At 35.5% G+C, this 25,442-nt stretch overlaps 2 protein-coding genes across 2 annotated transcripts; one reads left to right on the forward strand and one right to left on the reverse strand.

The window, feature by feature from the left end:
* Positions 1–120: 120 nt before the first annotated feature.
* On the forward strand, positions 121–7,034 carry LOC128526078 (dTDP-D-glucose 4,6-dehydratase-like). The gene is made up of 12 exons (XM_053497647.1): positions 121–591; positions 678–744; positions 971–1,039; positions 1,451–1,541; positions 2,082–2,224; positions 3,184–3,282; positions 3,390–3,449; positions 3,537–3,580; positions 3,658–3,823; positions 4,374–4,429; positions 6,323–6,420; positions 6,800–7,034. The coding sequence occupies exons 1-12, from the start codon at positions 503–505 to the stop codon at positions 6,856–6,858; spliced, it is 1,041 nt and encodes a 346-aa protein (XP_053353622.1). The 5' UTR covers positions 121–502; the 3' UTR covers positions 6,859–7,034.
* Positions 7,035–12,499: 5,465 nt separating this feature from the next.
* slc19a1 (solute carrier family 19 member 1) lies at positions 12,500–25,301 on the reverse strand. The gene is made up of 6 exons (XM_053498806.1): positions 24,992–25,301; positions 23,827–24,431; positions 18,420–19,209; positions 17,092–17,284; positions 15,911–16,052; positions 12,500–14,918 (listed from the first exon to the last, which is right to left on the reverse strand). Exons 2-6 carry the CDS (start codon positions 24,094–24,096, stop codon positions 14,718–14,720), a joined length of 1,596 nt encoding a protein of 531 aa, XP_053354781.1. The 5' UTR covers positions 24,097–24,431; positions 24,992–25,301; the 3' UTR covers positions 12,500–14,717.
* Positions 25,302–25,442: the final 141 nt, after the last annotated feature.

Below are 25,442 nucleotides of genomic sequence, written 5' to 3' on the forward strand. Positions count from 1 at the left end.
TGGCAACAAATATGATACGTGTCAGCACTGCCGGAAAGCGTTTAAATGCGTCGGAAAGATGGCTCGTGATCTTGGTTACTAAACACTAACTAGAAAGGTATATCGTTGCTTGATTTGTTAAATTTATTAGTTGGCACCGCGGTTTAAATATTTAAAGGAAACATTTGTGTAGTCGTCACAGAGTGAATAGAGCAGCGGAGATTACGTTCGTGTGATTATTTTAGAGTGTTAGCTTTGTAGCTAACTGTATTCAGTGTCTCAGTGTTTGGTTGTAGTAAAGAGTGATCTGTCACTCGTGTTGTTTTATTTCTTTTGTGTATCACTGCTGTGTGTTAGACCTAGGCTTGACAGACTGAAATCGACTGAGATGGTGGACCGCAGCTTCACGAAGAGACTGTCACGAGGTAAAACTTCGGTGAAGAAGAGATCATTCCCTGGAAACCCACAAAGTAGTTACTGAAAGAATTATTAAACCATTTGTAAAAACAAAAAAAACAAAAAAATGTCAGATAAAAGTCAGAGTAAAACTGTCAGTGAGAAAGCACAGCTGGACTGTAAGACTGTTCTTGTTACTGGGGGAGCTGGCTTCATGTAAGTGCTGTTTATTGGTTTGTTATATTAACATTGTATTTTTCTTAGTCATTGGTCCACATTAATCATTTACTTCCCTCATTTAGTGGGTCACATCTGATCTTACTTCTGGCTGCAAGATATCCTCTGTGGCGAATCATTAACGTCGATTCTGTAAGTTTTATTACTCAGTATTTATAACTATGTGCACATTCATATTCATGATTTTTATAGATTATTTAGGGCCCAAGCACAACGACGTAGAGTTCTTAACATGCTCAAAAAGCATGCCTAATATATGGTTGTGGGGTGCGCCCAGGTGGCAATGGTGTAGGTGCTTGGGCCCGCTTATCGTTGCTTGTAACTATACTCTTTTTCTTTTATTCTCTCTTTTTTTAAGTTGAACTATTGCTCAAGTTTAAAGAATCTAATTTTTCTGGAGAATACAAGTACTTACAAATTCATTCAGGTAAGTCTTACACTTGGAAGAGCTATTGTGGCCTATCTTTCTTCATTTGACTGTTTAAGTAAAGGTATTGCTAGTGTAGTGTATTTACTGTGTTCACTAGTCTTATCAGTGGTGTCCAAAATGATTGTGTACAGTAGAAAGCTGAGAGACCCATGTTTAGAGGTCCGCTGAGTCTTCCTCATCCACCTTATCCTTACTGTATGTGGCACTGTTTAGTAGTGTAGTAATCTCTATTTTGCTCTTGATGGTTTCATGATACACTTTGCATCATAGTTAAACCCACTGGGACCTGCTTTTTCTGCAAAATATTCTGTATAGTCATAAAAACAAATCTAACATTTAGAAATGGTGATTAATGTAGAAATGTCCTGTTCTACTAAGCTTCTTATTATATTTTGTTATTCTTAACAGGGGGATGTATGTGACCAATACTTCATTAACCATCTGTTTTCTACTGAAAATATAGACATTGTTTTCCATTGTGCTGCTCATTCACACGTTGGTAAGTAATGTTCTGGAGATAGGCAGTAGTCATTTCTGTTACCTTTGCATCCCCTAAAATGTATATACAGTATGTTGTGCCTATGAGCTGTGAATCATACAGTAAGTATACTGATTTGTCTTTTGGGCATTGTGATTTTTTCAAATGTAATAAAATTTTATCACACTAAAATGTATTAGGGGGTGTGGGTTTGATTTCCGTCTCGTGTCTGTGTACATGGAGTTTGCAGTTTCCCCCTGTGCTTGGTGGGTTTCCTCTGGGTGCTCTGGGTTCCTCCCACAGTCCAAAGACATGCAGATTAAGCTAAATGGGCAATTCCCAAATTGCCTGCAGAAGATGCACGTTCTTTGTATTTTCTGCAAAAGCCATGGTATATTTATAAGGAATTCAGCAATTTTGGAACATTTATAATTTTTAAGTTTGCATAATATTTTTTTTTCCACTTGATTCAATTAAGAGAATTGACAAAAAAAATCTGTATGTATAAAGATTTAATTGCACTGCTCTAATGCACAGTTTTTTGTGTGTTTTATCAATTAGAGAATTCCTTCCTGTATCCATCGCAGTTCATGCATGTAAATGCAGCTGGCACAACTGTACTACTCCAAGCAGCATTTAAATCTGGAGTTGAAAAGTTCATCTATATGAGCACCGATGAGGTCTATGGAGACAGTTTGGACAAGGTCAGTCGCACATAATTTGGCATAGATTTTTGGTTGAATTTAAGCTTAAAGTAGCATATTTAGAATTAAATACTTTAATTGTATTTTGTTAGCAACTCCTTGAAGTTGCCATATTTTAGTTCTTATGATATCTAGAAGTTGTTATATTTTACTTCTGGCCATATTTTACTTCTTAACAAGTTGGCATACTGTAAATCTGTAGCTTCAAATGAAAAACAGCTCCTTCTCCACATAATCCTTTTGTGGAAGTTTATTTTAAGCCAATATGAATGCAGGAAACAAGAATTCCCTGAAAATGTATTTGAGGCAGAGGAGTAGCTGTACACCCTTTTTCTTTTTTTTTCTTTTCTTTTTTTTATCTTGCCTGGAGTGATGTCATACCAGGTGGGAAATTTGAAAGAGAAATTTGCATTTTTGTGTACAGTATGTGTGTACTCACTTGAGAACCAGGTAAAAGTTCAGAAATAATCAAAACGTGCATAATTGGTGCCATTTAATACTTGTGAATACATATTCAAAGCCATTCAGTAGTGGAAATAATTTTTTTCATTAAGCACCAGGATTGTAAATTACTGAATTATAAGGGGGTTTTTGGAGAAGAGTTATGAGAGAACAGCTTGAACTGTTAAGCTGTCAACCAACTGAATGGCACATTTACTGAAGTCAGAGATCACTAATTTAGTCTTGCTAATGTTTAAGTGAAGGCTGTTCTCGATGTAGTGTTACAATTTGTGTAAAAATGCAAGTATGCCATCCCACCCACACGGCCAATCTGGTGCCTAGAAATTTGAATTTGCTATCTCCATATAATTGGGTAGACACTTTTCTTTTGCACCATCAGCAGCCTGTGCATTTAATTTAACTGGTATCACATTCTATACCTAAAAACAAAGTTACTGGCCAATTAAGTGATGTATTTCTAGTTAAAATATAACCTATTTCATTCTTTTTTTTGCCAGTATTTTGATGAGTCGAGCCCAAAACAGCCAACCAATCCATATTCAACATCAAAAGCTGCTGCTGAAAACATTGTGATGTCATACTGGAAAAATCACAAGGTATCATAATACCATTGGTAAACATGTAGTGTCCTCACTGTTTATTAGTTATAATGCTCATTTTACTGAGGCTTCAGTGTTGTTTTGTTATTTTCTGCATTTTTTAGTTCCCTGTAATTATTGCACGGAGTAGTAACGTATATGGACCACGGCAATATCATGAAAAGGTATGCAAAATGTTGAGGTTTATTAATTGTTTTCATTATGAGTAATTATCAAACATGTACAACTGTTTAAAAAAAATTTTTTCCTAGGTTATTCCAAGATTTTTACTTCTTTTACAAGAGGACCAAAAATGGTGAGACTGTATTCCTTACATTAGAATTACAAATTACAAATAACTAAGCAATTAGAGTTCTGTTTTCTTTCACATAGCACTATTCAGGGGACAGGTCTCCAGTCCCGTCACTTTCTTTATGTAGATGATGTGACTGAGGCACTCTTGATACTCATGAAGAGAGGCATCATGGGAGAGATTTACAACATTGCAGCCAACTTTGAAATTGCAATCATACAGCTGGCTAGAGAACTGGTGAAGATGGTAAATTATTTTGTCTGAGTTTACATATTTGCATTCTGCTCAGCTTTTTTCCCCTTTTCTTTATAAACAGCACCTGCATTATATTTGCATTGAAAAAATATTTATAAAATTTCTGTAAAATATGATTTCTGTAATTTCTGTAAGATATTCTTTTCTTTGGTCTAACTGGGTATGACAAAATAGTCTGCCACCTCTGACCAGAAGGTAGTAGAATAAACAGTTGGTGGTTAGGGTGCATGCATATAACCTGGTAATGCTGATTTTTTTTTTTATTTATTTATTTATTTTTTTAATAATATATTTGCCTTTATGGTGCAGGCAGGCAGTTTTGGGATTTTGTTTATCCTTCTCTCTTTTTTTTTTTTTTTTTTTTTTTTTTTTTTTTTTTTAAGCTATTCTGTAAGCTGTAAGGATAATCAGTAGGAATATAACATTTGGTAGTTTATTTATTTATTTATTTTACTATTATTGTTTTAGATTAAATGTTTGTATACATACGCTTTATTATAATTATTATATTATTTTAATAATAATTGTAATTATTTCCTAGGTGAAAAATGCTTCTAATGAAGAGTTGGATGATTGGCTTACGTTTGTTGATGATAGGTGTGTATAAAACAAGTATTTGTATGGATTATAGTATGTACGAAGCTATTAATGCAGTCAGTGGCCATTTTGTTAGCTCCACTTGTTTAGACATACTTCTTTCCCATCTTAGAGAGAGAGAGAGGTGGACATTATAGGTATACTGTTACCTACAGTGAATTGTTTGTTGGTATACACTGGGAACTCTGAAACCTTTTTGCAGCTAAAAATCCCCATTCTTTCTTAGCATAGATTTCATATATAAACATATTTTATTTAATGAGATTTATCTTTTTTTATTTAAAGATATCATTTAAATATGTAAAATTATTGGCCTTAAAATAAGTCTATTAATCCTCGGTCACATGCCCAACATATTTTCATTAAGCTTGCCACTAGGTCACAGTTGACATCAATAGGATTACTGAATTAAGCCATTTTATTGTAATCAGTAAAATTGGTACTATATAGCTAGTAACTTTATATATATATATAAATCAAGCTGGGTTTGGACTGTTTTCACAGGAAAATAGGTATTCATGAAAATCCTGTAAATTCAAGCAGAGGTATTTGTCATCCAAGAGTAGGATATAAACGTATGCATTAAGAACCCAAACAAGGTTAAACTCCAGGGTAAACCTTGACATGCTTGATTTAAGATGATATAATTTGCATGGATTACTGCAGCATTTTATATAGAATATTATTTAGAATTAAAAGACAGTGACCCAAAACTCTGGATCTGTAGGCAAAAAAGCTAATGCTATATATGATCATCTATTATTAGTTTTAAAGCCATCTTGGACCAGAAATAAAAAAAATATATATGTAAAATCAATAACAACTCAATATCAAATGTTTGCTGAGTAATATCTTTTAACCAAACATATTAATATAAACATATTCATGTATGCAAGTAAGATTATATATCCTTTAACTCTATATACAGTACACACTACAAGAATGACTTACTGTCAACTTTGTCCACGTAAGTTAGTTATCATAGATTAGTAAGCAAGTTATCATAGACTACTAAAAAGGCATAACAGGCTGTGTACAGTGGACAGTTTTTTTGTGTAGATGGGTTAGTGAGTAATTGTACACTAAATGGCCAAAGGTTCGTGGACACCTGACCATCACACATGTGCTTAGACTTTTCCTAAACTGCTACAAAATTAAAAGCGCACAATTGTACACTAATCAGCCACAGCATTAAAACATCTGGCCGGTAAAGCGAAGAACATTATCTATTACGGTGGCACCTGTCAAAGCAAAAACCCTGCTGAACACTTTAGGATGAACTGAAACACTAGTCCTGCCCCGGGCCTCCTCAGCCATTGTCAATGCCTGACCTCACTAATGCTCTAGTGTAATGAATGAGAAACCCCCTAAAACCATACTTCAGAATCTAGTGGGTGTGATGATCAGGTGACAAGGAATTTATGGCCATATAGTGTATATCTTTTAGCTTTTGTCCTTAGTCCTATGGCTACACTTAATTTTGCACTTCCCAAAAACAGTTTGTCTCACATTTTCAATGGATACTGTAGACCTGTCCCTAATCATTGCTGATGTAATCAAAAAGGTTATGATGCCTATCCTAAGCATGGATTCAACACAATTAGTTAGCATATAACTGTGGAAGATCGATTCATAATCCCAGTATCAAGTGTCACCGAAATGTGGAATCTGGTTTCTTTCAGGGATTCCCCATATTGTTTGAAGGGATATTATTTCTTTGTCACAAATCTAAGGCATGTAGCTTAAGCCCTTCATTAGGAATAATGAAAGCCTTATACAGTACAAATATAAATGGAATTTAAATTTAACCTTCAAACATGGCTATGTTTTGACCAATGGATGCATATGGCTTTTGAATTAAACCTTAATTGAGGTTTTATTTTTGCATTTTAGACCTGTTTGTGACCTGAGGTACCCCATGATCTCAGAAAAGATGCACAAACTTGGATGGAAGTCAAAAGTCCCATGGGAACAAGGCATCAGAAGGACAAGTAAGGACATTAGTGTTTGTTGCTTAAACAATAGGCCTGTGTTTCATAACGTTGAGATATCAACAACAACCTGTGCAACAATACTTTTTGCTTAAAGGCTTCACATTTATCAATATAAATGATGGTAGTTTTATTTTACTTTATAGACATGTCAATAATTTCACTTACTGTAGTTTCTACTGCTACTAACATTCGATATAAGCTTTTTACTTCATTAAATGGCTGTACAATGTCTACAAAAGAAAGAATTAATGTTTTTTCACTTGTTTGATTGATTAATATTTAGCATATATAATAGGCATAAGTATTAAACACACAATGTTATTAAAAAGTTTGTGTCTAGCCTTGTGTCTTATGTTAATGTCTTCTTTCCTTTCAGTTAAATGGTATGAAGAGAACAAATGCTACTGGCCAGTGCTCACTGACAAAGAGTCTTAAGGATATTAGTAAATGGAACCAATCATTTCTAAATGCAAAGAACCTTCCCCAATGAGTGGCTGTCGATGTGTTAACTAAAAACAAACAGGACTGAATTACATTCTTTTATATTATATTTTAGGTACAATGTGACTTTTGCAAATGTTTATTTTTTATTAAAAATCACATGTAAAATATCATTGTTTTTTATTTAATGGAATATTAGATTTTTTTATTTATTTTTTTAAAAATATGCTATGTTGCCAAAAATGCCTGGGTCCTATTTCCAACTAATGCCCAAAACCCAGCCACTGGATACAGAAATTCCTTAGTTCCGGCCTCAAGCCTGGATTAAATGGGTGGGTTGCATCTGGCAACAAAAAAACCTGTATCAATGTGAATCAGATAGGGAACCCTTGACAAGAGCAGCTAGAAAAAAAATCCATTGCCAGTATATGTGGACACCAGACCAATTACACTTATGTCCTCTTAATATCCTATTCCATATTTCTTCCCCACATTGCTGTTATAATAACCTCTGCTGTTATGGAAAGGATTTCCACTTTTAAGATTTTGGACCATTTCGGTGGGAATTGGTCCATTCCGCCACAAGAGCATTATTGATATCAGACAGTAGTTCATTGAAAACTACAGGTTTAAAGTCTATCAAGTGTATTTAAAAATATATATTATTTATTCTGGTCATTAAATGCTAAATAAAAATTTGGGTAAAACTTCGATTCCTCTGTTATTTCTTAAGCTTTGCATTACTTGTTTTTAAAGATTTTTTTTTTAAGGCTGAGATGCAGTGCACAATAATTGCTTCACATGGGTGTGAGCACGGGGCTGACATGAACACTCTATAAACGCAGAATCGAATCCTCAACCCTGGATGTATGAGGCCACAGTGCTAAAAACAATGCCACTGTCTCAACACCTGGCAAATATATAATCACACCATGATATTCCGTTCGACCATCTTTAGTTTGACTGTGGTCCACTTTTGTTGTAGTAAAGATTTAACAATCTTATGCAACATCACAATCTTTTTTTGTTCATTTTTGTCATTTTATGTATCTAGCAAATTTAAAATAAAAGCAAATGATCCAAAGTGCTTTTCAAAAGAATCAACACATACAGTGCTGTGAAAAAGTATTATTTTTTTCAATAAAAACTTTAATCTCTAAGCACCATAAAAGAATGTCATTGTCGATTGTACTGCACTAAAATCCAACAGAACTTACATAGAGCAGGAGCCAGAGTCAACAGTGAGTAGGTCATTATAAACCTTAAATAAGGTGGCTTCTGTGCTATGCAATGCTTTAAAACCAGACGGAAATTTATAAAAGTGTTAGAATTCTTCAGGTACAAGAAGACCTGGTTAAAGACAACTTTTTCCAAAACCTTAGCAATAAATGGGATTTTAGAAATGGGCATGTAATTACTGATGGTGTTGCGGCCTAAGCCTCAGGTAGCTGGGCGGTAGGAAGGAGGAATTAATGGTATTGAACAATCCTATCGGTCTGTGAGCATTTTTTTTATTAATTCAGCATAATATGCCATCTTACCTGTCTTATTAAATCTTTGATATAGTTTTAAACATCTCTTAAAAGTCCTGACTTCTTATGAGACTTGAGGATTGTCTTTTTTCCATTTACTCTCTGCTATCCTATGAGCATGTCTAGCTGCATGGATAGAATCATTCTGCAGGGGGAGCTAACAGTATTTGATTTTTTTTTTAAGTCTTAACTGGGCAACATAGTCTAGTGTGTCTATGCAAGAAAAGCTGACGAGTGTAATAAGCTCTTCAGGGTTAAAGCAGGATGGAAACGCGTCTAGAATACAAAGTAGGTGCATGAATGTGAAGGTGTTAGAAAAGTGACTGGCTGTGGCTGAATTTATGCATAGGACAAGGCAATGGGATTGGGTAGAGATGGAGAGGAGACAGCATGGAGTCGAAAACAATCATAAAATGATCAGAAACATTTACATAAATAACTTATAGGTTTGAAACAGAGAAACTAAATGACTAGATTTTATACTAGATGAGATTTTATAATGTCATTTAAAAAGAAGGACTTGGTCAACAATGATCAGGCAGGTATCATGGCAAATTTAACAACTGAGAATTGAGAGTGGGTTTGAATCAAACTGATGACGACAAGATTTCACAGAGTTTCAGTCAAATAAGGTTTTTAGCATTGCAAATTTATGTTATTGACAAATACTATTGCTGAGTCTAGACCTAACTGAGGAAACCCCAGATTATAACACTGCCTCCAGCGGCTTGTACAGTGGACCTGTAATGTAGGACATAAAGGTTTTTAGTCCCTATAAAGTTTTCCACATTTTATGTTTCCCTGGGTTCAATTCCTTTTCTTTCCTCATTATTCTATACAAAAAGTAAAAACAGGTACTGTATTTGGTGCGTTTTTCTTAGTTTATGAAAAAAATACTGAAATATGCCATTTACATAAGTGATCAGACCCATCACATAGACCCGTTCTATCTGTTATTGTTCTATCTGGAACAACAATCTACCAGTGGCAAAAGCCAAACAACTCCAACTGAAAGTCTCTGCAGCATTAGCCAATGGTCAACCAATGGCCCTGAAAGCTTATGAGAGAAATGAAACAATCTCCATCCTGCTTGCAGCTAAAGGAAGATGTGCCGTCATCTTGAGTACTGCAAATAACCACAGCAAAGTCTGAGAATGAACTTCTGGAGGACCATCATACTTATGATAAACTGAAAAGAGATCGCAAAAGCATTTACAGTATAAGAAAAAGGTGATAGACTGCATTTCCAGTATGACTTTATCAGTCTCTCACACCATTCTGAAGGAATTTTGGTCCATTCTTCAGTACAGGATTGTTTTATTTCATTGAGGCTTTGAGACATTTGTTTATGCGGGTAACCTCTTAAGGTTGACCCCATAATTACCCATGCCAATTTCATTACCTAATAAAAAAAGAAAAAAGAATTTTCCTACACCATGATTTCATTTCCAGTTTGATGCTGATCAAAGTGCCTTTGATGATCTCACAAGTTAAATTATACAATTTCCACTGAAAGTAACAAAATTTCACCTTTCACACCAAAAATACTAAGTTTACATTTCTCAAAATAAATATTTATTAACATTTAGATATTAATTAGTTAATTTTAATAGATGGGTGTGTGCGTTAATTTGTTTTGCCCAGCAAAAGATGTAAATGCAAAAGAGGTTCGAGAATGCTGAGTTAGACCGATTGATTTGTGGACTTTGACTACCATCTAGAGGGTAAATAACTTGTTAATAACATTATAAAACCTATTTTAGTTTTGAGATGTAAATTCCCCATAATTTCACATATTATTATACCTTTACATAACTATTAATTGAAAACTTTTAAAAGTATCAATATTAAAAATATTGAAAAATATAATATAAATATGATTCGATAGTTTTACCAGATCTGTTATAGCATTATATATAGATTTGGGAAATGTAGTAAGATATTTTTATTGCCATATCAAGTTTATTTCATGAAATAAACATTTGCCTGTGGGCAAATATACAAAGCATGCTGACCAACTTGTAAATTCTACAAGAAGTTGAGTGACGTATCTCACAGCTGATTTAATTGAACATGAAGATATTTTTAAAACAATGTTACAGAAATAAAATTATTTAAATATGAATTTGACTTGTGAGATGTGAGACTATTTTGGACTGCATTTGGTATAAACAGTTTTGTATCTAAGTCTCAGCTGATAGTTGGTAAGCTCCACAAAAAGGACTTTGTTACTTGAAAAGTATTTCTTGTTAAACATTTACACATTTTACTATGTAGCACGTAGATACAGAATGGATTAATTTATGGTCAAGTTATCTGGTATCACCTAAATGAGGATGGGTTTCCTTTTAGGTCTGGTTCTCTTCAAGGTTTCACAGGGACTTGGTGCACATAAGATGACCTGAGAACTGAGCTTGCTACACAGCTGCCTTTCACAGGTGGAATCCCAAATGGCACCCTGATGGTAATTTGGGAACACCAATTAACCTAATCTACATGTCTTTGGACTGTGGGAGGAAACCCACCAAGCACGGGGAGAACATACTAATTCCATGCACACAGAGACGGGAATCGAGCCTGGCCGGGATCGAACCCAGACCCTGGAGGTGCAAGACAAGAAAATATTTTTCCACAAAGCTAGAAAAACAAGTAAATTTAAATTCATCCCGCCATTATATCCAAATTTCCAGATATTTTAGTGAGACATGTTTACTGATTCATCGTTTTAATAATAATAATAAAAAAATCTCTAATAGCCTGAATAAGTAAGGACAGTTTCGATTTTGGGTGGCATGGTGACGTAGTGTTTAGCAATGTAGCCTCGCTCCTCCAGAGTCAAGTTTTTAGTTTGGGTTTGTGTTGTTTGCATGTTCTCCCCGTGCTTGGTGGGCTTCCTCCGGGTACTCTGGTTTCCTCTCACAGTCCATAGACATACAAATTAGGATCATAAGCTTTTTTAAATGCTCAAGTACCCTGAGTGTGACCATTATGCTTGTGCCCCTGCAATAGACTGGCACCAGGGTGTATCCCCTCAAATAGACTATATGGCTAGGTAGTATAGAGAATGAGAGAAGAGAGATTAATTTGGTATTGCCAGTTCAATCTTTCATCTGGAAATAAAAAGAGTATGACACAACTGCAAACCTGATAAGACATGGCTGTCCACCTAAATTGACAGGCCAGGCATGAAGAGCATTAATCAGAGAAGCAGCCAAGAGGCATTACATTACAATATTCTAACAATCATTAAATGTAAATTAACAACTAGATGTACTGATTGTATTTTTCTTGGCAAATGCCAATTTCAGTTTTTCAAAATCTGAATTGCTGATACAATTTTGAATTTTGGACAATTTGGGTTTTATTTTTGTAAGACCTGAAATTGACCACATGCACTAAACATTTTTCTAACTTTATTGAAAAATAATGATTATAACAAAATGTTTATAACAAAACATGGACTATTAAATAACAACACAGGGCTCATAGGATTTTTGAGCAACAAATTGCCAAATTGCCATGCCTTTTTCATTAAGGTGTTATGGGATCATCACTGCATGACACCATAATACTTTATGTATGGATGTACCTTTCATTGTATATGATTTTACAGATATTTGTGTTGTTTTTCTCTTGTTCAGCCACGCACCTTAAAAAGGTTGCATGGGTTTCATTCCACTGGGTCTTTTAATAGTGAACTGGACAATCTATTAACCAAATTAGATTATCTGTTCATTCATTTATTCCTTGCTGTTAGTGTTATACTCAACAGGTAGGCTATTAATGTTTCAGAAATCCTAATAAATTCTGTATAGTATTACAACTAGCTAATCAGCCAGTTATGTAGCAGCAGTGAATGCATAAGATAATGGATAGACCGGCCAGCACTACAGGTAATATTTACAACAACCATCAGCATTTTTTCATGTGGTATTTCTCTAACTTCGGATCTCCTGTAATTTTTATGCCTAAAAAGATCCAGTGAGTTGAATTTTAGACAAACAGCTACAGTGTACAAATGTGGTATGAAGAAAAGTATCTAAGAATACAGAACCCATCTAACCATAAGATAAAAGGGCTACATAAGCAAAAGGGCAGATCGGGTTCTACTCAGCAAATGCCCGCTTCCAGCAGCATAATGCATGATGTCACAAACTGGGCTCATGAACATGACAGTGAGTTCAGTGTTTTTCAGTGATCTTCCCAGGCACTGGATGTGAAATTCTCAATTAAACATATAGAATTTTATAAACGCACAAGCAGTATTCAGCCGGTTCTGAAGCAGGGATGACTCGGTTGGCCTCTGTGGCAGTATGCAGCTCTAGAACATAGTGTGCTCATGGTGAGATGACTGGGAACTTTTTTTGTCTCTTTTCCGCATGGGGGAAAAAGGCAAACCACAGAAACAAAAACAAAAGAAAACTGGCAGCATTTCAGGGGTCTATTCAGTCAAGTTCAGTTTAGTTTGTCACTCTCTCGCTCTCACTCACACAAACACAGATCACACTCAAGAATCATCTGTTCATTTTCTAGCTGAAAAATCAATTTTTCAAAAGATTTATTACAAATGACAATACAATGGTTTTCAGTGAAAGATTTTACAACAAATGTTCAGTGTCTAATGTCAAATCTTTAAAGTTATAATGAGAAAAAGATGGTATATAACCCATACTGTTGTTATAGTAAACTAACAAAATAATTGTTATAATTGTTTATTTTCTTTGAGTCCTTGCAAATAACCTTTTATAATACCAATTACAATCTCTAAAGTCAACTTTAAACAGACATCGCCTGTTAAGACACAAACAATAAATTCAGTTTCCTTGAAAAAAAAAATTCTCTTAGAAAACTTATATTTACTGTCAACTTTAAACTCCATTATTTGCTTCAATATGTAACTGTAATATACAGAAAATGACAGGAAAACAAACACCTAAATCAAACTCGAGTAAAGAAAACATCTCTTCATAAATTTTTCCTGATCATGGCACTCAGGTCAGACTGAGATGGAAATGGGTGACTGAAAAATTATGCACAGCATCAGATCAGTGCTTACATCAGTGAATTTAAGTATATAAAATAAACATCTATCGCATAATTATATATACTGTCGGGTCTATTCGTTTTTGCACAAGGCTACAATTTTCACATTTTTTCCTGTGAATACCTCCACAACGGATAAGAAATTGAGCAGTTGAGATATTATTAAATTGTAGAAGATACAGAATGATGTCTAGCAAATTTCTGCAGGGCATCAAACCGGATACAAACAGTAAAATGGTACAACCTCACTAAACCATTTCAAAAACATCATCCCCTCATCAGTGTGCACTTTTGTATATTAAACTAAAATTTTAAGCATAAAAAAATTTGAGCTTGCCAACTTGTGCTCCTATTGCAACTCAAATATACAATGTATTCTGCAAAATAATCATCAGAAAACATGTCACTAATACAACAACAGATAAACTAGACCACTGTATTAAATTGAACACTGTTCTATATTTTAATAAACTCATAAATTAAATTATTATCCAGCAAATGAAAATATGATATGTGAGTGTAAATACAAAATTAAAGTGTATTTTTAAAATGCTTATAAAAGACAGCGAGAGAACCAAAACATGCCTTAGGAGACGTTGTAAGACGTATTAAGAGAACTATTAACTTCCTTTAAAATAATAGCTTTACTCTTATTAATGGTTCTCTTAATATTTCTTACAATGTCTCCTAAGGCATGTACTAGGTATGAACAATTTCCACCTATTATAAACATGTACTAGGTATAAACGATTTCCACCTATTATAAGGCATGTACTAGGTATGAACGATTTCCACCTATTATAAGGCATGCACTAGGTATGAACGATTTCCACCTATTATAAGGCATGTACTAGGTATGACCGATTTCCACCTATTATAATTTTACATGGGTAAGCAAAGTTTCCTATGTAGGTAGTGTTATCTGCAAATTAATTTGCAATTAACTTCATATTTTTAAGAGGCATAATATTGAAAATAAAATAAACTTTTACTTCCTCTCTCAGCCTCAGGTTGCATCTTTTTGTGGACAATAAAATTTGTTCCTCTAGAAAATAAAATAAACTGCAGTGCGTGCGCGCATATACACACACACCAAGGTTGTTTATGAAATGAACTTGCACATTGCAGTTACTAAAATAAAGACATTCCTCTGTTATGTTTCAATAAGTCACAGTTATTCACAGTTATTCACAAGTCTTTTTAGAAGATTACAATGATGAACCAAACATTTTTAAGTGAGAGAACCTCACCATGAACAGTGCTGAATTTACTGAATTTTCACGTCCTTACTGTTGATCCATTGGAGAAATGCATCTTTTCAGTGGGATGATTTTCTACAGGGCTAAGCTCAATCGGTGTAGCTGCTTCTGTTGGAACCTGCTCTCGCCTCTGACTGCGGTAATGATGCGTGATAACCCATGCAGCAGAGCCCAAATAAACCACCGTCAGAAGGGTTAAATAAAAGAAGTACACAAAAAACTGTAAAAAAATAAACAAACAAAAAAAAAAAACATATGACATACAATTTAGTGGTCAAGTGTACAAGTCATCAGTGAATTTCTTTCATTAAACTCCATCATAGTGTATTCTGGTTCTATTATTCTAGTTTCCTGTTCAAGGTTCCAACATAATGACAAATGTAGCATGTAGAGATTTGAAATGGCAGAAAACAAAAGAGTTCGGGGAATTCTGTTTTTCCATTCTTAAACAGTTTTCGCATTGGAGCCAGTTGTTTGTATTATCCTGCTGAAAGTAGTCACTACCATCAGAGAATCATGCCGCCATGAAGGGGTGTATTTGGTCTCCAACAATGTTTAGGTAGACAGTACATGACAAAGTGACATCCATGTGAAAGACACAAAGACACAATATCCCGAGCAGAACATTGCCCAGAGCATTACCGAGCCTCTGCCAGCTTACTTTCTTCACTAAGTGCATCTGTGCATCTCTTCCTCAAGTAAGTGATCCGAGCAATTCATGAGGCGAGGACACCTTCTGCCTTGTTTGCAAGGCTGCTCTGGTTTGGTTCAGATGTTCAACTGCACATTGAGTTGACAGGGATGAATATGCACTGTGTGTTCAGACACCTTTCTATCAGAGCCAGCATTAACATTTTCATCTATCCGTGCTACAGAAGCTCATATATTGGACAAAACAAGCTAGCCTGTGCTCCACACGTGCATTATTAAATCTGGAGCCCATTACCCTGTTGCTGATTCATTATTGACCAGTTTTGGTACATACCAGCCACTAGATGAAGTGCCGGTCCCAAGCACAGATAAAATGGGAGGGTTTCGTATAAATTACTATTGATAATTAATATGATTGTGTTAATGTGCTGTTCTATGGCTAATCGGTTTAAATGCAAGTAATAGACATGATGTGACTTTCAATAACTAATAAACAGAATTTCTGTTTCAATTAAGCACAAACACTAATATTGCTTGTACCATTGAAAACATTTTACTTACCTGTGAGTGTACTGGCAGACCCAGGCCTCTCTTATCTACCAAAATGACAGTAATTACAGTCTTCAAGATCGTTCCCAGGAAGGTGTTTATTCCAAAGACTAGAGCACACAGCTCTTTAGTTAGAGAAGAAGCAATCTGAAAACTATTTAAAAGAGAAGAGAAAAACAAATTATTATTTTTTTCTGTTTGAATACATGCTCCTTGAGCCATCAGATGGCTGACCAGGCTTTTACTTTTCTCTTACTAACGATGAGGGTTTTGCAGCTGTACACAGCATGTGATTAACTACAAGAGGTACAGATTCTTACCCACACCTACAAAAACATTATGTTAAGGCTAGAACATACACAGGATGTGGCCATGGAGACAATGCAGCAATAACTGCATTACAAAAAAAAAACTGGTGGCTCAGTGGTAGGTGTTTCACCTGCCATGCAGAAGGGCCGCGTTCGATTCCCAGCCAGTGCCCAAACCCCCCAGGCCACTGGATGCAGTGCCGGTCCCAAGCCCGGATAAAATTGGAGCGTTGCCTCAGGAAGGGCATCCGGCGTAAAAACCTGTGCCAAGTTGGTGTGCGGACTGGATATTCCACTGTGGTGACCCCTTGCCAGGAGCAGCCGAAAGACTAACAACAAAAATACTGTATCTATACCATATTCACTTAAATTAGCAACGGATACCCAGTATACTGCAGATTGGTGTAAATAAAAAAATATATTTTTCCTGGATGGCTTAGCTGCCCTTATACAGTCTGTACAGTACTGTGCAAAAATCTGCAAACGGCACATTCAAATAACAATTGATGTTATGCTTAAAATATAAAGTATCAGGTGTAATTTGTGCCAAAAAAAAATGTGAACCAGAACCAGCCACAGTCCTTTGGGGAATTTTTTGCAATTGCTTCTTTTTTCATATATGCAAAAGCAAAAGCTTTCTTTTTCTCTTTCTTACTTATGTATGAAGTGGTCATTTACATAATATGCTAAGATTACATTTTTTGGGGGGGATATTAATGTTTGAAAATTAGAAATGATTTTTGTACTGACTTTTTAATGAAATCATAAAATAAGCATGTATAAGAAAGTTTATTACAAAAAAAAAAAAAAACAGAATGCCTAAGACCTTTGCATACTGCTGTATTTATCTAATGCATGTAATTACTCAGAGCCTGCAGTACTCACGTTGCAATAGGAACCAGGAATTGGTAAAAGCCTCTGAAGAGGATATAGGCCATGTAACACACCCAGATGTTGGTGGTGGTGCCCATGAGAAGGAGCAAACCAGCTTGGGCTGCAGTAATCACCCCAATTACCAGTTCTGACCAGACGTTCCATTTGATCTTCACAAACCCTGCCACAAACGAAGTGAGTGCACCTAAGACAAAGAGACAGCATTATTTTCTACAGTACTAATCATATTAGAACCATTATCACATTGTTCAAAAATAAATATGCATAGTTATTAAAGGAAAATTATTTTAATATACTACTTTATTTATTGTTAGTTATAATGTAAACTTGTAAAAGTCAGTGCAGCTACTTTTTAAAAATTTAAAGTTTGGCTGTTCTACAATATTATTACATTTAGCCATTTGGCAGACGCTCCTATTCAGAGCGACGAAAAGTTTACCTTATTAATATAGGGTATATAAGCTCTCTATGGAGGACAATAACACAGTCAGTCAAGCATCACTTTTAAACGAACAAAATGTTCAACAGACACACATTTTACATAATTATGAGAGAATCACATTAACAATAGTGCCTTGCAACATATTCAACCAAATAAGTGATTTATCTTTTTCTTCATTTCAACAGCTTTGACTCTTCGTAATCACATCACCGTCAAAAAAGGACACAAAACCTCTCTGGAACTGCAAAGATCATTCCGAATGCACGCCACAATACAACTGCTCAGTTACATATTACAGGCCATTCCAAATACTAATATTGTAAAGGCTAATGAGGTGCTAATTAAGAAATGTCCAATCAGAAAATATAGCGTATTACTGCAAAGTCATACCTCATTGTGGTAGATTTTATGGGCTAAAACAGACCAGCTCTAAAAGTAATTTTTAAATGATAAAAAATCAAAACACTATGCTTCATACTAATTAACACCTTATCTCAGTTTTATAAAAGCAGAAAATTATTTATTTTCGGTTGGTGCTTTGTTGATTAATACTGTGGGAAAAGTGCTAGTTTCACAACTTGCACTTTTATGCTTCTTTCGCATTCTCTGCAAAACTGTTCTGCAAATTCTAGCTTTAAGTATTACAAATTGCTTTCATATTTATCTATTTATGTATTAGCATAGCTTTGCAAAAATGTAACACTAAACATGAGGATGATGACAAACCGGTTCAGGCAATGTGCTCCACACTGCACGTAAGGAAAAAATAAAAGAAGAAGAAAAAGAAAGCAGGTTAGGTAATATACAATATCAATTATTGACCCAAGCCTTGTAGGACTATTATCATGATGGCTGTGACAGATCATGTGGGACTCACCCAGCAATGTTGAGGCAGCTTCAACCCCTCCATTATAGACATGCTTCTGGTCTGTGGCTTGATCCAACGTGTTCCACAGAATGTGCACGTAGAACACCACCAGGTAATACCCAGCTGAATTGAACACCCACCACAGGCTCCACAGTCTTAGACTAGGGACTTTCACAACATTGCGAATCTCTTTCAACATCTGAATGAACACGGAGTCCATGCTGAAGAAAGTTTTCCGACTGCTACAGGCACCTGATGAGGCTTTTTCACATTGTGTGACCACTTCATCTGGTTTCATTCTGTCCAGTTCTGACTGAGTGGCAGATCTATCATCATGTCTGTGGTTTTTGTTAAAAAACAGGCTTTGTTTTGGCCACGGCAAGCAGGTGGAGAGCAACAGGCCAAAAGAGACAAAGCCCAGTGAGATGGCACTCAGAGTGCCGTATGAGATCTCAGACAGTGACTTACACAGCTGACCCGTCACTGAACTGGTAAACACACCGAGCAGCACAGAGGAGCGTGAGTAACTAGCCACATGCTGATACATATTTGCCGGCACAAGTGAAAAAATGTAAGAGGAGTAGGCAACACGTGCCGCCATTGTGATGCCGTAAAAGAACTCCATGAACTGCATTTCCAACAGGGTAGTGCCCAGCAGTAGTAAGAGCCAAATGGAGACATGGCTCATACTCTGCAGGACCAAGACAGGTTTATATCGCAGGTAGTCAGTCAGGAGAAACACAGGAACCAGTACAGCCATGTACGAATACGAGAGAACTGGGTTAATCTCATTCGTGACCTGCAGAAACCACAAAAACAGAAAGCATTTAGAAAATAATTTGTTATGATAAACAGACTCATATCACGCACATTTTATTTGAACCTTGCCCAGGAACAACTGTTAGTTGGTTTTTCTCACTAATTAAACTAAACCAAACTTTTGAAAAAATTTAATACACGTTGAGAGGATGTACGGCCAAATTTTTCCGAGCTGAGTGGGCCGGGGGGGGGGGGGGGGGGGGTAATCAAGCTTTATTATAAGTGCATCATTATAAACATAAGAGTGTTTTTGTTTAGTTGTTTTATATTTATATACATATATTTATTTAGGAAAATAAAGAAAGGTAAATTGTATTTCTGTAAGTGCAAGTACTGTATTGTTTTCTTGTTTTCAATAGAAATATTTTGAAATATATATATATATAAACTAAACCAGACTTTGGGGTCAAGTGTTCTCGGAAATAATACTGGGCCCTAATGTAAAAACACCTTTAGAACAGCGAATAAACTGTAGATTTTTGCTGTAACTAACCAGTAGGTGGACTAGCTAGAATAAATTGCCTCGTGAATGTGTGTGAATGTATGTGCCTGCTGCCCTGCAATGCCCTGGAACCTCATTCAGGGTGTTTTATAACCTAATAGCTGATGTTAACAAAATAGGCTCCAGATCACAGTGACCCTGACCAGGATGAAACAATCACTGAAGATAAATCAACATTACTCATCTGACTTATTGTTCCTGATTCACACTTAATAAAACACATCAAAAGTACACATTTCCTCTGTTCAACTGTAAACTTAAAATACAATGACAATGCAATATCACAATCTGGATTAAGCAACCACTGTAATAAGACTAATTACGGTAGAACAAATTCTTATACACAAACATCTCACACACAGACAGTACTACCTAAAAATTGACACTGATACACAAAACAGTTCAGGTGTGAGAAAAGAATTGAGGCCTACAGGATTTACTAGTTTACAACATGTGTGACCTACTCAGCAGGAATGTAAACTTTGACCGAGTCTATGCACAAATACATGGGCTTAAGTGTTCCAGCTGCAGGAGGCAGTGCAGATGACGGGGACAACTAATCCAAAATAACTGGCCACTGAGCACAAAAAAACAACACGTGGTCAAAAAAAAATAAACAAAAGAATAAAAGAAAATTACAGACAGAAAAAAAAATATTATTTAATTATATACTTTTTATATTTTTAGCTTATCATTCAACCTTTGTGGTAAAATAGTTTATATAACTAACAGATAACTTTATTAAATTTAGTGCATGTTTACTGTCATTACACTTTACACAGGTGTAGAGACAGACAAATAGCAAATAAAAGGAAAGAAATGTGATGGGAGGAACTTGTGTGAGTATGGTTTGAGTTTACTTTACATTTTAAACTTAGAGAATATAGCAAAGTGAATAGTTAAAGAAGCATTAAAATCATGTAGGTACTATGTTTCCTTTTGTCATCAGGTTGTATAAGGAACTAGCCATAGAGAAAGGTCCATATCCAAAAACAGAAAGGTATAAAAAGAACAATAAGTGTACAGTCTAATGCAAAAATATTGAAGCATCAGTGCTTTACACAGACATTTGTGTAGAAATGAAATGGTAAATGATAGATTAGATAAGCTTTCATTTACAAATATTTACATCAGTGATTTAAACAAGCGGAACAGTGGTTAGCACTATCACCTTGCACCTTCAGGAGTCTGGAATCGATTGCCGCCTCGAGTTTGTGTACATGGAATTTGTGTGTTCTCCCTGTGCTTGGTGGGTTTCCTGGGGTTGGTGGGTTTCCCGGTTTCCTCGTACTGTACAGTCCGGAAATCGTGCAGATTTGGCTAATTGGCATTCCCAAATCGCCCACAGTGTGTGAATGTGTGTGTGTGGTCAGTAAAGAAAGGTCAATTAAAAAATATGCTAGTTAAGGAACCTCTAAAAACAACAATCATTAACATCAAGAATCACCAAAGAAAAAGATTAAAAGTATTTGGCAATTGTTAAAACAATTGGCATGTTAGAAGAAGCTGTTCTGTAGGAGAGCGGAAATACAGAAGCCATACCACAAGATGCAAATCACTCATCAGCCTCATGATTCTGAGGAACAGACTTTGCAAGGCATTTGTAAAGAAATAGAGTTGACCCACAAAAGTTCTAGAAACAAAATGTAACTTTAAGCAAAGTGAAGGAACAGACAAAATGTGAAAAAATAAGCTATCTGTTTGTGGTTCAAAACATACAAGCTCAAGTCAACTACAGTGGAGGTAGTGTCATGACTCGGGCGAGCTTCAGGAACAAACTTCCTAATCTTTATTGAAGATGTAACTCATGACGGTGAAACAGTCTACAAAGAAATGCTGCCCGCAAGTTTACTGAGAAATGTTTATTCATTCATTCATGTGATCTGCTTGTGATGCATGTGTTGACTGGGGATGGGTCCACTTGACCATGAAGATGGTCTTCGACTCAGCTGATTCAGACAGCTGTTTTCTGATAACTTGTGACTGCAGTCGCTCAATAATACTGGGCTGAAATTAATACAAACTGTTTTGTACCTAAGAATTAAGAAACTGGAACCTCGCTTGTTATACTGAACTTCCAGCCTCCTAACAGACAGTATGATAAGGATGGGTTTTTTGTTCACTCTGGTTTCTCTCAAGGTTTTTTTGTAAGTTTTTCCTTTGCCACCGTCGCCCTCTGCTTGCTCATCAGGGTCAATCAGATCATTTTGATGTATAGTATATTTTCTCATACATTTTTCATACACAGTTCCCCAATGTCCTTAATTATTGGACATTGTTTAAAGTGCTATTTAAATAAAATTGAGTTGAATTTTTTTTTTATAAAATAAAGTGCAGGTATTGCAAGCAAGGAATTTGCAACCAAAAATAAAATGTGATTTGCTTTAAGACTATTTTTCTGTAAACTTTTGCTCACCTAAAGACCAGGTGGTCTGCAAGCAACATGCCATTTTCCAATTTCTAATAACACCGTGGTTCTTAAAGTGTGGGGTGCACCCCACTAGTGTGGAATACAGATATGACTGGTGGGGTGCAATGAAGAAGAGGAAATTAGTGGAAAATAATAGGAAAGTACCTATTCTAATTCATGCTTTTCTTTATTGACAATAAAGAGCGTACACTCAAAACTAAACAATCACACACAGAGAAATGGATTATTAATACAAGTAAATTAAAATAACATTAATTAGGGGCCGGGAGAAAAAGTGGAACCATAGTGCAACAATAACGGTTTAACCCCGGCATGTTAATTTCAGAGAAACAATATAAGGAATCTTATATATATATATATATATATATATATATATATATGTGTATTATATATGTAATTATCACTTATTCCAATGTGCATCATATGCTAATGTCTCTGTATTTTTGTTAAAAATTAATATTTTATCAGGCAGTACTAGTCTGGTATTTCTTGTTTCCAGTGTGGCAACAAAGTTGCTTTTTAAGCCTTCAGGCGCTAAACAAAAGGGAAGATTAATATTGTTCTACGCTTTTTGTTTGTGTGCAGCATTTTGCGATGATCCCTAAATCATTCGTTGCGCCGTAGAGAATAATGGTGTTTATGCTTTTAAACATTTATAATTTAAGCGCTTAATCGAGAAAAAGACGGGTGTAGCTTAAAGACAATGTAGGGAGGAAATATATGTGGCTATCTTATTTGCGGGTTTATTTACGCAGCTATTAATTTCGAATATATGAGATATAGGAGATGCAAATATAAAACGAACTTTACCGCCGTCACAAACCGGGTCAGTAGCGTACTGTATGTAGTGAGCATAATAACATCAATGGATACATTTGTTACATGGACCACAAAAAAGCAGGTGATTCAGCACTATCAACCTAATCAACCACAAAGCCAACCAAAAAGAAAATATGATGGAGTCTATGTTGCGCTTGGATTCATGGTGGGGATGGTCGGGGCAGAGGAGAGACCTGTGTGTGTTTTGTGTCTTAAACCGCTGGCAGCAGACAGCACAAGACCCAACAAAGTAGGAAGACACTTAGAGACAACACACCCCAGTCACGTTAATAAGCCACTCAACTTCTTTGAAAAAAAGCTGGCAGAATACAGAGAGCAGGGGAATCAGATGGTAAAATCTGAATCAGTGGACAACAAAGCACAAATGGCTTTATTCAAAGCAAAAAAACTAGGATTGCTGAGCAGCTAATCCCCCCGGGTTCCGAGTTTATGCCAAGATAAGTGACAAAGTAAGCCTGTTATAACAATTGCAAGTGTATTTTATCTGTTTTAAACTTGGTGTTATTTAATCTAACTGATTTAGAAATTGATATTTCAATAAATAGTAAACTTGGCAGATTTCATTATCATTTTGTTGACAAGTGGGGCTTAAAAATTCGCCAACCCCCTAAAGTGGGCAATGACAGAAAATGTTTGAAAACCACTGTATTAACAGAAGTACATATGAAAAAAAAAAAAGTTCAAATTCTTCTATATCATCAAACCAGATGTGTTAGTGAATCCCAAATGCCAAAGGAGAATACAAGATCACTACAACTGGCACAGATATGAAATGAATAAGGACAAATAAAACAACTTAAACCCAAGTCAAGTTTGAGACTCACCTGCTCTCTGGTGAAGTTCTTCTCTGTGCTAAGCAGATAAGGAGTGATAAAAGCCTCTCCTGGCTTCAGTTGGACCATGAAGCCATAAAAACAGAGGTAGATGACTGACCATTTCCAAGCCTGCTGTGTTTGCAGTTCAGTATTCACCTCTGTCTTAGGACTGAGCTCATGATCTGGCGGTTCCTCAAGATCTTTTTCAGTTTCATTACCGGTTGTTATTTGCTCCTTAACTTCCCCTTTTTCATTTATGTTCACAGCAGAATCTGTCATATTCCCAAGCAAACTAATCACGCTGTGATTTCAGATGGTGGTAATAACTCACTTTGCATCAATCTAAATCTTCAAGTAATAAAATGCTAACAAATGTGTTACAACAAAGCAACTACAGTATGATCCTCCTTAACCTAAATGCAACAAATGTTTTAAAAGCAGGTCTGTCTTAAAATAACTTCTATATTCCTTTTTTAAACTTTCAATATTCCTTTTTCATGGATTCTGTGGTGTAAAGGAGCACACAAACATTTCATCTGGGAATAAGTGATTTAAGTTAACCTTTGTCCAGCCCCTAAGTCTTATGAGCATTGAGGAAGGCAGTGGTTTATATTCTGTAACACATAATAAAAACACAAAGCGATTTTTAGGAAATATGGCAAAATATTAAAATGAACTATTTGAGTGAAGTAAACAAAGATAAACAATTGTTGCTGTAATGTACAGTATACAAACATTAGTTAACATAATACAATAACTTCCAAACAGTAAACAGAGATAAACAATAGTTGCTGTAATGTACAGTATATATAAATTAGTTAACATAATTAAATAACTTCCAAACTAGAGGGTTCCAAAGGTTGCTTGAATTGTAAAAAAAAAAAAATGTTTTGTACAGAGCTTTTTACAGAGCTCTGACTTAATTTCCAATATAAATAAAGAATCTAAATGTCTTACAAACTAATTGCCAGCTACAGGTATACATGGGATTTAGATGCAAGTACACAATCACATTACAAAAACACAGAAAAAGATTTACTCAACAATCAGTTTGATCTAAAATTCTTTCATTTGTCAATAGTTCTGGATCCAACATATCATACATAGCTATCATCATATAGAAAGCAATAGCAAAGGGATATCAGACACAAACGTACTATATGGTCTAACTTACCCAATAACCATGACTTGATCATTTGGTGAACAGAGTTAGCCTTCAGGTTGCTTCTAACCAAACTTTCAAACTAGCTATAATCCGAAATGCTGTTTCTGGTAGCACAGCAGACTATAGAGTATAAAGGTAATAAGGTATTTGCCTTAATACATAAAACCTTTAAAAAAAAAAACTAGGCACATTTTACTAAAATAAACATCCTCCTGTGTGTACGTGTCTAGGCACGGACCGAAAACGGTTAGCACACAGTCTGCATTTAGAGTGTGTACACACGTGCGTTAAGAACAAGGACTCACGTGATCTACCCGACATCCGACATGCTCTGGCGCTGCCGAGCTTAATGGGCGTGGCTTAGATTCATCTCCGCGGAAAGCCGTAAACGGCGGCCTCAACGCCTTATAAACATATTAATATAAAACACGCCCCATGGAGGATTTTAGTATCGGCGCCT

This window comes from Clarias gariepinus, chromosome 6, assembly GCF_024256425.1.
Source record: "Clarias gariepinus isolate MV-2021 ecotype Netherlands chromosome 6, CGAR_prim_01v2, whole genome shotgun sequence".
In the NCBI taxonomy this organism is placed as follows: Eukaryota; Metazoa; Chordata; class Actinopteri; order Siluriformes; family Clariidae; genus Clarias; species Clarias gariepinus.

What these genes read in the sequence shown, in the direction of transcription:
- LOC128526078 (XM_053497647.1), top strand. Translation starts at nt 503, where the DNA reads ATGTCAGATAAAAGTCAGAGTAAAACTGTCAGTGAGAAAGCACAGCTG. An exon ending in GAATCATTAACGTCGATTCT is followed by an intron (nt 745 to 970) that starts GTAAGTTTTATT and finishes TCTTTTTTTAAG; the next exon opens with TTGAACTATTGCTCAAGTTT. An exon ending in ATGGAGACAGTTTGGACAAG is followed by an intron (nt 2,225 to 3,183) that starts GTCAGTCGCACA and finishes TTTTTTTGCCAG; the next exon opens with TATTTTGATGAGTCGAGCCC.
- slc19a1 (XM_053498806.1), bottom strand. Translation starts at nt 24,096, where the DNA reads ATGACAGATTCTGCTGTGAACATAAATGAAAAAGGGGAAGTTAAGGAG. An exon ending in AGAACTTCACCAGAGAGCAG is followed by an intron (nt 19,210 to 23,826) that starts GTGAGTCTCAAA and finishes TGGTTTCTGCAG; the next exon opens with GTCACGAATGAGATTAACCC. An exon ending in TTCCTGGTTCCTATTGCAAC is followed by an intron (nt 16,053 to 17,091) that starts GTGAGTACTGCA and finishes TCTTTTAAATAG; the next exon opens with TTTTCAGATTGCTTCTTCTC.